Here is a 17,189-nt window from a genome sequence, read left to right as displayed (position 1 = left end):
TGCACCTGCAGCTGCTGTTGTGTGTGTGTGTGAGTGTGTGTGAGTGTGAGTGAGTGAGTGAGAGAGAGACGAGAGAGAATGTCGCGTATAACAACAGACCTGGATTTGCCTGTTGGTAAAACCGTAATCAGTTAAGTCGCTCAATAAATGCACTTATTAGGAATAAAGTCTGTGTGTGTCTCAGTAAATGTATACAGTAGGCTATACCACACGCTGGCCATCTGATGTACACAAAACTATTGTAATGTTATGATGACACGATGTCTCGTTATAAAACAGAGCTAATTTAAGTAGCCTATTGTAAGTTGTAGCATAATATTGAATCTAGCTCATTTTTTGCTCCGTTGCGCTGCGTTTGGTGTGACGTCATCGTCACCAGGTGACGTCACTCAGCACCCCCAACTCTGAATGACTTCCAGCGTCACTGTACTTTTCAGTGGTATTTAGAAGTCATGAGCCTATGTTACCTTGACGATGCTGATGGGTTTCCTGGAGAGGTGGAAGCTGGTGTAGAGCAGGAAGGTGAGGATGAATGTGAGCGCTCTGTACCTGCAGAGAGGAAACACAAGAGGGCATCACTGCATGATCCAGAGAGAACCTGCAGCTATAGGCTGTCAGCTGGGGGCTGTGGAGGGGTCAGGCAAGTGACTGGTGATTTAACTCCCAACTCCACCAGATACTGAAGCTAGTTTGAGGAATAGCCATCAGTGTGTGTGAATGAGTATTCAAATGAAGGGTGAGCAGTTTGCATCCCTCTATTAATGTGTGACTGTGACACACACACACACACACACACACACACACACACACACACACACACACACACACACACACACACACACACACACACACACACACACACACACACACACACACACCTTTAATCAAAGGTCCCCTATTATGCTACTTTTCAGGTCCATATCTGTATGTTGTTACTCCACTATGACATGTTTTCATGCTTCAATATGGAAAAAGCGCTTTATTTTCCTCACACTGCCTATGCATAAATGACCACTTTTCACTCCGTCTGAAAACGCTCTGAAGAGCCCACGCCCCCACCTTTGCAAAAGCACACTCTGCTCTGATTGGTTAGCTGGCAACTCTGTTGTGATTGGTCAACAACTTAGAGAGTTGTCAAATGTCCCGCCCCTGAAAAAAACAGAAAAAATGGCATCGCTTGTTGCGCTGTACCAGTTTATTACAAATAAATAATGATGGATTATCAGTAATCATTTTAAAGTGACACAAAGACATCGAATTAACCTTCCTTGAACACAACTTTTGATCACAAACAGCAAACACTGTTTATAGATATGGCTCTGTAAAGTGAAGCAGTTTTCTTGCTCTTTCTTGGCTGGTAGTTCAGTGAGTTTTGGACATAGGCTACAGTGATGAGACATATACCAATGGAATCTGTGGAATCCCAGGTTTCATATGATATGTGGTTTGCAGATAGCATGAAGTAAATAAATCGCCGTAGCTCACTCTGTGCTATGTAGCGTTAGTGCGGATTTAGACGCTTGTTGTTGGAATTATGTTTCGTTTTGGTACAAATGGTTAATATGTTCTGTTAGCTCAGTTTCTTCCCGTTAAGTGGGTTTGCCATATTAATAGGTTGTTAAATGTTAACATGCCCTGAGACGCTGTTTGTTACAAGTTGCTGCGTCTGGGCTTAAGAGGTTAACGTGTTGTGATGAAAAACCATCTCCGTATTTCTGCACAGTTCGGGTAAAGTTAGTGGGCATACAGCCTGAAAGCGTGGTAGCGTTTATAGCGTTAGCTTGCTGCTTTGCAGCGGCAAGCAGTGTGCTTGCGGCTCAACTCCCACAACAGCTCCACAATTCATCTGCGTCTGAAAAGCGGGTCTGCTAGTCACTGGATTTCGTTCTGCCTGGTTCTGTCAAAAATGCTATGGGCGGTTACAAACCAAGTGGGCGGAGCCATGAATAATAATTAAGCTTGGCTACGACACACTGACGGAGACTTCAGATTGGCCCATATCTTCCGCCTATTTTCTTTCATTGGCTATTGCATACAGCAGAGAAGTTCCATAGTTTTCAAACCTACCATAGTTCACAAACTCATATTGACCCATCTTATGTCAAAAACAACAGGGAAAAACTTTTTTTAGTGGAAGATCCACTTTAAGAATACGCATGACACCGGTGTGTTTTGGGTTATGTGCTGTTGACCGTAGGTGCTGAGAAATCCCAGATGAACATTTTATTCCTCTGAATCACTGCTTTGTTCTTGCTGAGGTTGCTCCCTCTTTCCTTCGCACTGAAGCTCGCTCTACCACCTCTCACGCCCCTCTTATGCATGCTGGTGGAGGGAGGGGCCAACTTTAAATGCTGTGTGTTTACAAAAAGCAACCTAAAATGCTACACACCATACCTTTGATGTCAGCTAGGTAACTCAGACAATCAGCTGCTGACAGCTAACGGTAACTAGCTCTCCTGCCCATTTCAAACCGTCACAAATACATTTACTTTCGTCCCCAGGATGACGGGAAGCCATTAGTCGCTATCGACATCCCTACATGAGTCTGTTATCCTGCATCTCTATAAGAGAGAGATGCTGACCACATTTACACAATGTATGAGGCAGCTCGATGACATATGGGTCAGGCCGTTCACAGGCATTAACATTGTGTGTGTGTGTGTGTGTGTGTGTGTGTGTGTGTGTGTGTGTGTGTGTGTGTGTGTGTGTGTGTGTGTGTGTGTGTGTGTGTGTGTGTGTGTGTGTGTGTGTGTGCATGTGCGCGCGCGTCTCTCATCAGGCTAGACACATTTGCAGTGAACGAATGTAGATCAAGTTTATTTACTCAAGTATACACTTAACTAACATTTCTGGAACTTTACCAGAGTATTTTAATATTATGCTACTTTGTAATTCTACGACACATTAAAAGGCCATATGGCACTATTTACTGCCCTTGATTTATCTGACAGCTTTAGTTACTCTACACATTCACATTATTGTTCCGGAGGGGCTGTTCCACAATCTGTTCCACCTTATCTTGACCTCTCTGTTCCACATTCTCTTCCACCTTATCTTCACCTCTCTGTTCCACCTCATCTTCACCTCTCTGTTCCACCTCATCTTCACCTCTCTATTCCACATTCTCCTCCAATTCCTCCTCAGTGGTGAGTGGCTCTCCATCTCTGTCTGCACTATTTTCCCCAAAAAGGACACAGTGAATAGGTTGGTCAACAGAACTTCAAACCATACTGGACATTTAGTTTTGTGTGGTCTAACTAATAGAACTCCTACCTGACGTCATCACTGGTCTCATCTCTACTTGATGCCATCGCTGACCTCATGTCTGTCTCATTCACTCCTTGCCTGTGTTCTTTTCCACTAAGACATATTGTCAAACAAACATTATGTAACAGATTTCCCATATTAGTTTTTCCTTATTAATAATATTAAGAAGTGAATCTGTTGGTATCAAGACCCCTACACCTACACCTAATGTTAGACCTACCTTTTGACTTCCCCTGTCTTTCCTGATCCACCATCCTCACACCTGAATAAAATGAACTCACTGTTAAATATAGCAGCAGCCTAAATTAAATTCTTAAATCAGCCCAGTGATGGCATCAGATACGACAACTTAAAAAACGTTTTTTTTTAAAAAACACTATTGTGCCGTCTAAGGTTGTGCTGCTGTTGAAATTACATTCACATTTTGGATTTTAAAAGTACAAATATGTTGAGCCACTAGCACAGACCTTTAAAGAGATGTGACCCTGTAATTAAAGCTTCCTGTCACCGAACAGATGTATAGCCTGTATGTCTGACAGCATAGCTAACATAAACAGCTAATGGTAGGACAACATCTTTTGATGATTCCATGGTAAACTATGTTTTCCAGCTTCTTGACATTTATTGTGCATGCTACCTTATATTAACCAGTTGTTATTTTACCTTAATTTAATTTGGACGTGTCATGCATGGGATTGGTATCACAGGGTTTAACCAAAATCTAAATAAAGCTATCAGAAACATTGGTTTGCATTAAAGCAAGCCGTAAACCCCACTTCAGCTGCTAGTGTTATAGCAAACACTAGCCAATCTGAGAACTGTCTGTTAACATGAATATTTGCAAGCCTCCAATTTGGTAGCAAATCTGTGCATGATTCCATGGTAAACCCGAGTTATTGCATTAGTTATGTTTTCCAGATTCTTGTCATTTATTGTACATGCTACCTCATATTTTCCAGGTGTCAGCGCAGCAATATTGGTTTTGCATTAAGCTAGCCATAAACCCAAATTTGCTGCTACATTCCCCGTGTTAGCGAAAGACTAGCTAGTCTGTTAAAATTAATATTTACAAGCCTCCAAGTAAACGGGAACACATCTACATGATTCCATGGTAAACCAGTCATTGCATTAGTTATATTTTCCAGATTCTTGTCATTTACTGTACATGCTACCTTCATATTTTCCAGTTCACAACTCAGTAACCTCGGCTTTGCATATTCTAAAGGTAGGCATAAACCCACCCTCCTTCGGCTGCTACATGCCCAGAGTTTGCATACGCTAGCCAGTCTGTTAACAAGAATATTTGCAAGCCTCCAAGCAAAGACGTCACACTTTAAATCATCCTACCTGTTGCCTTTCACCATCCACTTATTTAACTGTTGTCGCATCCCTTGTTATGCCATCTGCTTTACCCTCTTTCTTTTCCTATTTTCAGCCCCCGACAGCTTTTTTGCTTTATCCATCTTTTCCCATGGACGTCAACTCACTACTAGTGCCTGCTCGCTCAGCGCTCGCGGCGCCCCTGCTCCCTCTTCTATGTCAAAATTCTATGATGGAATCTTATGAGATAGGGCGCCCTTCTCTGGCATGTTAGTCCTCCAAAATGTTATATAATCTTAAGGAAATGCAGAAACTATTTAGAAACGCACCACAGCAGAAACATAAAGAAAATAACAATTTTATTTTATTATCTTTTTTTAATTAATTTTTTTACCATCGCTTTGGCGCCCCCCCCTGGTGTGGCGCCCCTACGCTTCGCATATAGTGCATACCCAGTTTTGCGCCACTGCAAAGGGAAGCCGTATATGCGAGGCTTCTCTCGTAGCTGGTACACAAGAAAGGCTCCGCTAGCGGGATGCAGTCATGCTAATGCCTTATGTTGCTTTCCTTGCTTGATTTTTAAAACAACGAGGGGGACAGATGTAGCATGGACAACAACTGGAGAGAGGGATATGAAGCACCTGTCTGAGAAAGTGAGGAAGCATGATAACGCCAGGGCACACATGGACAATTCTATGAAGATAGCCATGCTAGGCACAGCAAACATTGCTATGCAGCTGGACGACGGCCACGGGATTGCCGTGACTAAACAGTGAGGAGGTGGATAAAAACCGGCATATTTTGGGCAAAATAATCGATTGTGTCAAGTTTTGTGGTGCTTTTGAGTTGGATTTGCATGACGAGACAGAATCTTCAATGAACCCTGGTATTTTCAGGGGATTGGTGGATTTAGTTTCCTCCCTGACCCTGGAGGAGCACTTTGAAGACCTCTGACCCGGTAGTGCCGAGCGGCCATTTTAGTTCAAACATTGTTCATTCACTCCGCCTGGAGTTGAGACGTTCGTCCACTCATTCATGTTAAGACTGTTTCCACTATTATATTATACTATATATTCATACCTGCAAACTAGTCACCTTTCGGCGAAATTCGCCGTTTTCAACTCAAAATATGTCATTGACGTGAATCGTGTAGATCCGAAGAGGGTTTTTTTTTAAGGGGGGGGGGGGGGGGGGCCGAAGACTGACCGACCAACCTTAGACTGTATAACCAACTGTATAATGAGCAAGAAACAAGTTTGCTATCTTCACAATAAATAAAATCTTTGTTCAAATGACTCGCGTTCCACGACCACCGACCAATCATAAGCAAGATAAACCACAGCGCGCGTTCTTTTACCCATCGGTCCCTCTTGGAGTGGAGTGCTCAGTGGTTCTTCTGGACAATTTTCGGGATACGTTACAGATACAAGTTTTGAGGTAAGTCTATTAGCAGCTAATCTGGCAAAAACATTGTATGCTGTATAATTTTAACGTTGCTGAAGTAAAATTATTTTAGCCAAATAAAGTGTATTAACATGCTTCAGCTTATCAGCTTGTTAGGTTGCTAGCTAACCTCAGTGAATTGTGTTAAAGTTAGCCTAGCTAGACCAGTTCTACGTCACCTCGTTCAATGCGAAAATAATACGTTTGTGAAGGCTAATCTCCACAGCATCCGTCCTGTTACCTGATATTACTGGCGGCTGTCATTGTGGTCAGATATGAGAGGGATGAAAACGAACACGTAATGAACAAATACACATCCGTGTGTGGTTAATGAGTAGATAGTAGTGGTGCAACGGATCATCATTGATCCGTGATCCGTTCGGATCAATTATTTCGGTTTCGCATTAATCAACTTTTTAGTAGCTACGAAAAGTTTGGAGTTACGAACAAAATCTACAAACGCTGGCGACCGTGTGTAGAGTTTGTTTAAAGTGTTCGTAAGCACATATAACGCTTCACTGTTGGAAATGACAGTATTCATATTGCGCTGTGTTATGTACACAAGACGCAGATGCCTTTGATACACGCGATCTAAAAACGAAAAAATAGTTTATATGTAGTAACATAGGTTTAAGATCCAGATTAGGTTCATGGTTGTGAATTATCTATGTAAATCGACTCTATAGATTACACGTTCATTCTACATGTTGAATGATGATAGCGTAGGCTAATACAAATATAGGCTATACATACAATGACAAAACTGCCGTGGGCTATATGTTATCCGTATTCTTTGTTAAAATGAATGTTCAATAGCTCTATGCCAATGGGAACAACTGAACGTGCGCATTACATATGGACCAATGCGACACGTTCATTACGGCCGTGGACCGATAAACACTCAGTACCGTACGCACACCAACCGGCATTTGCGTGTTTAACACCTTGTTTAACACTGGCGTTACCGCCGCTTAACTTAAATAATGAAGAACTGCTTTTAATTACGACTTGGCCGAGATCTTAACGTGCTGTTCATGCGTTTCCCATGAATAGCCTACTACTATAACTCGGAGCGGAGCAGGATATAATGCGCATGCGCGGCGTTGCTAGGCAACGTGTACAAAGCGAGAGTACAGGTCGTTTTGGTCAGAGCTATGAAGAGAATATATTTGAGGAAGCTCATACATATGATGGGTCACCTGCTGCCACCAGATGCTGACACAGACCAAGAAATTCTGCGTTTCAATGTTGACCAGGCGCTTCCCAGTTTTCAGCATGGAGAGGATGTTGTCAAGTGGTGGGCCGTTGTCTTCAATACAGGGAAGTACCCTGCACTGTGTCAGGCAGTCAAGGCTGCCCTCTCAATTTTCCATGGTGCCCTGGTTGAGTCTTCCTTCAGTGTCATGGGGACCATCATTGATCAACGATCAACGTCAATGAAGATCTCCACCCTCAGTGCTGTGCAGACTGTTAAATACACTTTGCAGACCAGGAACCAGACTGGGGTGGAAATGTTCAGAAGGGATGATTTGAAGTTTGGGGAGGTAGATAGGAGGTTGTGTTCTAACATTAGTGCAGCTGGAACGAGGGACAAAGCCCAACGACAGGAAAATCAGCTTGTAATCAGAGAAAGGAGGGTTGAGTTTGGCTGCCAGCCATCTACCAGTGCTGCTAGTAATAGGGCAGAGGTGGTGGAGAACGATAGTGTGGCCCGAAAGAGGCACATTGCCAAGCAGCGAAAACGGGCCCTTGAAAGGCTTGTCCAGGCCAAAAGGATGACAAAATGAAAATAATATTATGTTGATATGTTGCCAAATTTGGCCAATGGGATTTACTGTTTACCTGTCCTGAATGCTTTTCACATTTAAAATGTTTTTAACTGACCAGTTTATGGGTCAATTAATGTGCCATTGTTACCATAAGAAAATGTTGTCTTTTCCCTTTATTTTCTTATGGGAGTACACCAGAATGCTTCATTTACATGTTAAAATAGCAAAATTTGGCTGGGAGGGGGATGCCCCCAGAACCCCCTACAACAGTTTAGTTTGTCACCTTTTTCATCCCTTCTGGGTTTGCAGGTATGATATTATACTATATATATATTATACTGTTATACTACTATACTCTGTTTCGTGGTATATATTTGTGTTGATTGAATTGCATGGATCTAATACTTTGTCAGCTTATCTTGCTGCATTACTCTGTTTCGGGTGTCGTCATCCTTGTCAATAAATTACCGAAACTGATATTGAGGAGTGTATTTCTTCATGACGACACCATGATTGACGTTAACGACCCTGCCCTGGCGAGTCTTGTCATCGGTCTGTGAGTTAGTCTACGCCCAGGACGGCGTCCTGCTCTATCGGGACCGCGTCGTGGTTCCCCCGTCCCTCCGTGAGAGGGTCCTTCGGCATCTCCATGCCGCTCACCAGGGGACCTCAGCTATGGGGCAGCATGCCCGAGCCATAGTTTACTGGCCCGGGATGTCCGGGGACATTCAGGCCACCAGGGACGGGTGTGCAGACTGCAACCGCAATGCTCCGTCACAGGCGGCTACACCCCCCCGGCCGTCCTCACCCCCGTCCACGCCATTCGAGGCGGTGTTTGCTGACTTCTTCGACTATGGGGGCCGTCACTACCTAGTTGTCGGGGATCGGCTCTCGGGCTGGGTAGAGGTCCTGAGCTCTACGGCGGGTACTGCCCTGGCGGGCTCAGCTGGCCTGGTCCAACACCTCCGGTCGTTCTTCGCCACCTTCGGCGTACCGAGGAGCTCTCGAGCGACGGTGGTCCGGAATTCAAGGCGAGCCACACTGAGGACTTCCTCCGCTTATGGCACGTCAAACACCGTGTGTCATCCGTTAGCTTTCCGCAGTCGAATAGGAAGGCGGAGGTTGCGGTTAAGACTGCTAAGCGCCTCTTGATGTCCAACACCGGCCCGTCGGGCAGCCTTGATCAGGACCGCTTCCTGCACGCTATGCTGCAGCTGCGTAACACGCCTGACCCCGACTGCGACCTCTCGCCAGCACAGATCATCTTCGGCCGCCCCCTTCGTGGCTCGCTTTCCTTCGTGAACCGCCTCGAGAAGTTCTCGAACCCGCATATCCGCCTGCTATGGCGCGAGGCATGGGCGGCGAAGGAGGACGCCCTTCGGACCCGTATGTCCCGTACTACCGAGTCTCTGGGGACTCACTCGAGACCGCTCCGCCCATTGGCACTCGGCGAAAGGGTATTCCTCCAGAACCAGCAAGGCCCGAGCCCCCACAAATGGGACAGGTCAGGGATCGTGGTGGAGTCTCCGGGCCACGACCAGTATCGGGTCAGGGTTGATGGTTCGGGACGTCTGACACTGCGCAACCGGCGGTTCCTCCGTGCCTACACGCCGGCCACACCCTGCGCCCGTGAGCAGTTGGCTGCGCCGTCGCCGCCGTCCGCTATCCTGGGTCATCAGCCCCCACCTATCCACCCGGGCTGGGCTACGCCCCAGGGGATTGCTCAGCGGCCGGCTGTCGGGCCCCACGACTCGGCTATTGGCGCTTCCCCAACGACGCCTGCTGATGAGGCGTCCTCTGACCTCACTGTTCCTACGGGTGCCTTCCTGGGTGCACCGCTCCCGGTGCCGCAGTCGCCGCCGACGCTGCCGACGCTGGCCCAGCCGATTCGGCCGGGCCGCGTGAGGAGGCCACCTGCACGTTACGAGCCCGAGTCTGGCAGCTGGATACGGGATCTAGACCGTTAACCTATTCCGGCCCATAGCTTTCCGGTCTGGGGGGGATGAAGAGTTTAACGCCGGCCACTAGAGGGCAGTGTCACTGCTGTCGCTGCCCAGTTATGCCGTGCTCTGACCCGGTAGTGCCGAGCGGCCATTTTAGTTCAAACATTGTTCATTCACTCCGCCTGGAGTTGAGACGTTCGTCCACTCATTCATGTAAGACTGTTTCCACTATTATATTATACTATATATTATACTATATATATATATTATACTGTTATACTACTATACTCTGTTTCGTGGTATATATTTGTGTTGATTGAATTGCATGGATGTAATACTTTGTCAGCTTATCTTGCTGCATTACTCTGTTTCAGGGTGTCGTCATCCTTGTCAATAAATTACCGAAACTGACATTGAGGAGTGTGTTTCTTCAACCGCCACCGTGTTTAAAGGCACGTCAAAGACGGTACAAAACGAGCTGTTGGACAGCATGTTGTCGGTGCAGAGGGATTACTTTCTGCAGGAGGTAAACAGCGCTGATTTTATCGTCATTTAAGCCGACGAGACGACAGACGTATCCACCTACTGCCAGCTGGTGCTTGTGCTACGCTACATCGACACTAAAAGTGTAGTACAAGAGCGGTTTTTTCGAGTTCATTACTATCCAGAACTCGACTGCTGACACAATCGCTACAGCGCTTCCGGTGTTCCAGTTTAACTGGGTTCAGCTGTTCCAGTTTAACTGGATTCCGGTTCAACTGGTGGCGTTTGTTTACGTTTTCCACTCCTTGAGCGCAGTGGCGGCTGGTGGAGTTTTCTCCAGGGGGGGCTATAACTCCAAAATGTATTAAAACAATTTTTTTAAAAGCATGCATACATGTACTAAGGTATCAAACGAGTGTATTTACATAAATGAAAACAACAAAAACAGCATTATAGATAGATAGATAGAAGTGCAAAGAGAAACAAGTGCGATATATAGAGCATGTACAGTATATGCAGCTAAGACTGATTATGTAAAGATAAGGGCAGTATAAAGAGGTGGGAATAATTGGCATAGTATAAACAGATGTAGTATGAACAAATATACAGATGTGCTATATTACTATACAGATGGCCAATATACATATATAATAAATATCTATCTATCTATCTCTATATCTATCTCTAGATATATCTCTATCTCTATATATTTAAATAATATATATCATATATAACATGGACAATACACATCCTTTATGACAGAAGGCTGTGACGTCAGCCCCGCCGCCAAATCCAGCTGCATTCAGCTCGGGGCGCAGGAGAGGTGCGCCCCAACATCGTCCTATCTCTTGTATTGAAGAGGAGCTACTGCGCATGTACAACTTTTAACGAGAGTCTATTCGCCTTATTCACCTGGCGGCCATTTTGAAACTCGAACGAGGCTGAGGGGTACACAAACCCGGAAGTTTGACTCCGACGCATACGATCTATGGAAGATTCAGCAGCACCAGCAATGGAAACTCCAGTGTGGACCACCAACCTTTCTTGTTTGCCAGAATTAACAATTCAAAAGGTGGAGCAGTGGGCCAGTACCGACTGCAACATCCCCCGGGCGGTGTTAATTAAAGGATACAGTAACTGGATCGAAGGTTTTATCCACGACATTGAAGGTAAGAATGGACGCTAATTTACCTCAGTTTCTGCTAGCGTGTAGCAGCTAGGGGTAGTAAGCTTAGCTGTGATATGGAGTTGTTGACTGTACTATGTTTGATTTTATTTCAAACTTAACATGTATTTAATCGACAGTTAATAGGAGCCCAACACACATATTTGTGAGGGCTAGGTCTTTTCCCTCGGTGCGGAAAAATGAGTCACCGTACAACATACAGGTATCATAGTGCAGTGGGCAAACTGCTCAGTTCGCAGAGCAGTGCCACAGTTTAAACCAGCTTGCTAAATGTTCATTATGAGTTTTATCAACGATGTACCTTTCCCTGTCTGACTGAAAATAACATGTTGATTTTATCTCATTAACATGTTATCTCTAGTTGATGTAATATCACATAAGCCTCATTGATATCTACTCAAATACAGTATTATCTTGTTTCAAATTAGCAAAGCCAGACAGCGCTAGGTGCATGTTGCTATTGCTTGTTGACAATGATAGTATAATGACAGTATAACTATCAGGTAAGTGATAAGGTAAGCTAAGTATTAACATTCATAAGATAAGAGTTGCTCAGTTCTTGGAGCAGTGTATCCAGGGTTGAGGAAGGTTCACTGCACACTCAGTGTGTGTGTGTGTGTGGAGCAGTCGGTACTGGCCCACTGCTCCACATTTTGAGTTGTTAATTCTGGCAAACAAGAAAGGTTGGTGGTCCACACTGGAGTTTCCATTGCTGGTGCTGCTGAATCTTCCATAGATCGTATGCGTCGGAGTCAAACTTCCGGGTTTGTGTACCCCTCAGCCTCGTTCGAGTTTCAAAATGGCCGCCAGGTGAATAAGGCGAATGGGCAAAGATTCCTGCGCCCCAGGGCGGAAATACGTCACCAATCAGACAATGTCAACGAACGAAACAACTTTACTCATCATTAACTATGAAATATTTATCTTGCACATCTAAAAAAATATATACATATATTTCGAAATATTTTTATTTTATTATTTCATTTTTATTTCATTTTTTTATGTCTTATTCAAGGAAATGTGGTGAGAGGTGAGTGGTGGGGCGGCGCCCTAGCGCCCTCTATTGGCCAGCTGTACGGGCCGAATCATATGTGGTTGCCAGGTTCGTCATTTTCACCTTACTTGTGTGTCTGAAGTGTGACCAGACAATATAAAAAATGTTTTAAAACTCGGCGAAAAAACGCAAGCATCACTCCATGTAAATGTGCATGTGGAGATCTACAGACAACAACAGAAAATATGCTGGCCAAGAAATAGAAAATATATATACAACATTCCAACTCCACCGACGGGATTCGAACCCGTAAATCTGAAAATATAAATCTCAGCGATGATCGTTACCGACCGGCTCAAGCAATGCCCTGCTTGAGACATATAAGTCTTGTCAGCTCTTGTCAGCTGTTTACAAATCACCGTTTAACATGGATGAAATAAACCCCACCATGTTAACTGGTGATATTCATAATATGACACAGGCAGACGCTGCCAACGCAAGCCTCAAAAACGAATGCAAAAGCCATGTGTTACGGACAATAGACAAGCATGGCCATCTGTTTTTAAGTTGTACATAGTCCTCAGTCTCAAATGCTTAAATTATTCATGGAGGCATTAAAATGTAAGACGTAAATTAACACTGAAAAGTCCAGTTTTTTTTGCATCATACTGGGATGTTTGCAGCCCTAGCTAGAAAAAAATCCACCGGCCGCCACTGACAGCGACGTAATGTTCTGGTATCAAATATTATTTAGCCCACTTAAACAGAGCATGAGATTGATAGCTTTAATTAATGAGCTGCAATAAACTACATTTTAGCATTTAAAGCCACAGTTTTGCGGTTCTTTTGGTGAAAGTAACTCAAAGTAATGCAAAAGTAGTGTAACGCATTACAGTTCAGAGACAGTAATAATGTAATGTTACTTATTACTTAAAAAAGACAGTAATAAGTAATATGTACTGTATTACATTTTGGAATGGCCCAACATTGGTCGGGACTCTCTAATGCTTGTACCAGTGAGTAGTTTGACCAATACCTAAATTTCAGTTGAGTCCACACAGATTTGAATTATTTGAAATCATAAAAATACCAGTTTAAAGGTTTTCTATTTTCTATTTGTTATTCAGAGGAGACACATGGAGGCTAGCAGCTAGCAGCTAACAAGAGGAAAAGTGTAAACAAATATACAGTGCAGACAGATAACAGGGTTAACCTGGGAGGAGCCGCAGGGTGGCTGCTATGCCTCAGAGAAAATTCTGTTGGAAAGAAAGGCTTTATCAGCGCTAACCGTATGAGCACAGAGCAGCAGCAGGCCACATGTGTTCTAATGTGCACTATCATGCTTTAACACGCATTAACATAAACTAACACGTGCTCAAATACACTAACATGCATTACAACTATACTATATTGCTGCTCTGAATATCATATTGACAACATTAAAAAGGCACTTTTCTTTGACTCACATCTATCACGGAATAATGTAACACATGGATCCCTCACTGATGAAAGCCCTTGCATTTGCAGTATTGCAGACTGGGTGTTACAAAATGAGGCAACATTATCTGTTGACAGTATGAATCCTCAGCAAACATTGGATTTCATGAGCATTTTTCATTCTCAATTATTAATGAATACAAGAGGTGGGGTTCATAATTGTGATTATTGTCAACACATCTCACCCAAAACTGATCCACCTTAGATGCCAGCCCATTAAGCTTCAACCATTGTCGTCACTGATAGCTTCAATGCTAACCAGAGCCGCTTCACATAATCAGCAGGGGATAAAATTAGGCCTGATCAACTTGTTGGGCCGTCAGGCTTGCATAATGTTGACAGTAAGAATGATGTTGAACAAAAGCAGGATTATCCTTAAATCTATGGGAATCGGGTATTTCTTGATGCCTGCCATGCGACCTCCTTAAATGCAGCAACTTACAGGACCATTCCTACTCGCAATTGACGCCAAGGCCTGGTAAAACTTCAACTTCAACAATACACTATGGCGTCACAGTTGAAAATGGCAGCCAGAAGCCTGCAGTAGAATGTGGTATGTCCTGTTCTCAGGACGCTGCTACACATCTACTGGTGCAAATATCCTGGGATTGCATTGCCTGACATTTCTGCTCAGCTACAAGGATGAAATCTTGCTCACATTCTACAAGTGAACTGAAACAGCTGGCAAACAATTCACATTGATGGTTAACTCCAAAATGACATCTAACAGACATGTAGAAAAGCTACACCAGGTCACACACACATTACTCCATTCCAACTCTTGGATGGAACCTGCTTGAAGACAGAATAAACACACACACACACACACACACCCACCCACACACAGACACACATACAGACACACACACACACACACACTCACCACTGGTCCCTGTCGAAGGACACTAGCATGCGAATCCCAGGAGGAACAGCGGCCATGTTTGTACACAAATATAGACAATCTCTGGGACGGCAGCTGAAGTGGGCTCAGGCTGAGGAGGCTGGACACGCAGACATGGTGCTGCTGCTCAAATCAATCTTAGAGGAACCTCCTGGGAGATCCTCAGCAAGAGGACACATGTCTGACACAGTGAGCTGAGCGCTGGAGCCTGAGAAGAGTACAAGACAGGGAGAGGGGCGAGTAAAAGGGAGTTGAGGAGGAAGGAATAAAAAAAATGATGAGAGGAGAAATGGTGTAGTTGAGAGAGAAGGGAGAAGCAGACAGGGGAATGAAGAGATCTGTCAGTGAAGATGTACTGCACACAAGTTTCCCCAGCTGGTGTGATTTGTTTTGTTTTTTACAGCTCAGCCTAATCCATGCTGCCTGTGTCCATCAGAGCATGATGAGCAGATTCACATGTCAAAGTTTGTCACACACATTTAGTAAAGGACAGTAAACTCTGAGAAGGAACACTACAGTCATACTGTATTAAAGCCGAAAGCAAAGCTCTGAGATGTCGAGGAGCTATCAGAAAATATTGATAATTGCATGGTTAGTTTTTTTAAGTATTGTATTGAAATGTGCAATATGAACTGTTTTGGTGACCCTGAATTACCCCTAGGGAATCCTTATCCCCTTACCTGAATGCAGTGAAACACCTGGGCTACAGTGTGCTGGGCAGCTGATCTCTGAGCAACTGAGCTCTGGAATGCTCTTCAGAGAGACTTGATGTTCCAGGAGCTGGTCTAAGGGCATAAACACTCCTCTGTGCAGCAGCAGAGAGCAGGCAGCGTGGCCACGTTACAGCCGGGGGATCTATGCATCCCAGTCCGGGGGCTCAATCACTGCTGCCGTACACTTGTAGATCATCTCCTGTGACATTAATGGTTTTCTGCCAAAGCTTCCCTGCTTTACCAGTGAAGCTTGAGTTTATGTCAGTTAACTCTAAAGCACAGCTCTTTTGGGGGGGGCGATGTATCCCAACAAACAGCTGTTTCGTGCTTTAACGTGTGTACGTGTCTAGCTCCCAGCAATAATGTCCAAACGACATACATCCCACCCAGAGAAACATAGCTGGCAGTGAACCAGCCTTTAGATCACTCTGTAGGTCCACACGGGCTGCACTGTTTACTGAGGCTGAGCATCTGGCTGTACCCGGAGCTATAGCAGGAACTATACGGTGTTCCCTCTTATATTCCTCATGAATTCTATGTCGAATAATAGACTAAATATTTAGAAAACAAAACAGAAGCCCCGGTTATCACTAATGTATCGACAAAACTGATACACATTGAAGGAGTCACGTAGAAAGACTGTTCATTAGGCTACGTGTGTCCCTATGCTGGAAACAATACGCTTCCTGCTCGTTCACAGCTAGCTGCTACACCACCGCCGCGGATCACACGCTCCGCGGCGGTCGGGCGGTTTGTATCCGCTCAGAACCCACCAGAAACCCGCTACCTATGAGGAACTTACCTCGGACGGGGCAGTCGAAGGTTTTGTGATGGTTGTTCCTTCAGTTGAGCGATATATCTCTACTTCCTTGTTGTGCGAAAGCTAGCAGCGACTGTCACCTCATACACACACACATACACGCGCACACACACACACACACACACACACACACACACACACACACACACACACACACAACGCATACACACGCACACACGCACACAGCTGGGCAGGGAGCGGGCAGCGCACGCGCTGCTCTGACGTCACGTTCAGATAGTTCTCTGATCTTTGACCAAAGTCTTTCTCTGAGTCATTCATAGTTTCCATCATTATGTCGGCTTGTTCCCTTTGCTGTATAACCACCTCACAGCATTAGTTCCTGAAGCCCAGGCTACATCACAGAATGTGTGCACAACACATCAACAGGGCCAAGATTTAGATCAAGGCAATAATGGGCAAGTAAGTGGTGATCAAAATGTTCCCTATTCATGGTGCATAACTTGTACAAAATGTATTCATGAACTATGGATTAAGCATTCAAACGATTGTTAATAACACTTGTTAAACCAACTGGACAGAGAATGATACAATTTGCAATGGGTAGAGGGTGTTATACTGCATAAATGTCCTTCTTTCTGTAAGTTGAGCCCTTGCCAGTTTATGATTGTATTAAATGTAAATGGTTGCAGGTGCTGTGTGTTACAAAGGCTCTGTGTGTGGAGTACTGTGAATAACTGGTTACAATGCATCACACAACAAGCAACAAATCTAGCTTTTCCTGCCTTGGACATTTGCTGTCATCCCAACTCTCGATTCCCTGTAACGTCTATATACTGTGTTGTCTTGTAAAGTATATTGTCTTTGTAAAGGAAATCAAAATAAGTCCAAACAC

At 44.5% G+C, this 17,189-nt stretch overlaps 1 protein-coding gene across 2 annotated transcripts in view; it reads right to left on the bottom strand.

Moving 5' to 3' along the window:
• slc37a1 (solute carrier family 37 member 1) overlaps positions 1 to 16,452 on the bottom strand; it is a 35,257-nt gene extending 18,805 nt beyond the window's left edge. For both annotated transcript variants that reach the window (XM_063887632.1, XM_063887633.1), the window contains exons 1-3: positions 16,319 to 16,452; positions 14,786 to 15,011; positions 468 to 549 (exon numbers count right to left, since the gene is read on the bottom strand). In XM_063887632.1, the coding sequence (XP_063743702.1) occupies positions 468 to 549; positions 14,786 to 14,841 (138 nt within the window). In that variant the 5' untranslated portion in view covers positions 14,842 to 15,011; positions 16,319 to 16,452. The remainder of the gene's footprint in view (positions 1 to 467; positions 550 to 14,785; positions 15,012 to 16,318) is intronic.
• Between the last annotated feature and the right edge of the window lie 737 nt (positions 16,453 to 17,189).

The sequence above is a fragment of the Eleginops maclovinus genome, chromosome 7, assembly GCF_036324505.1.
Source record: "Eleginops maclovinus isolate JMC-PN-2008 ecotype Puerto Natales chromosome 7, JC_Emac_rtc_rv5, whole genome shotgun sequence".
In the NCBI taxonomy this organism is placed as follows: Eukaryota; Metazoa; Chordata; class Actinopteri; order Perciformes; family Eleginopidae; genus Eleginops; species Eleginops maclovinus.
Note: the sequence above shows the minus strand (reverse complement) of the source record. Positions and strands in the feature narration are given on the sequence as shown.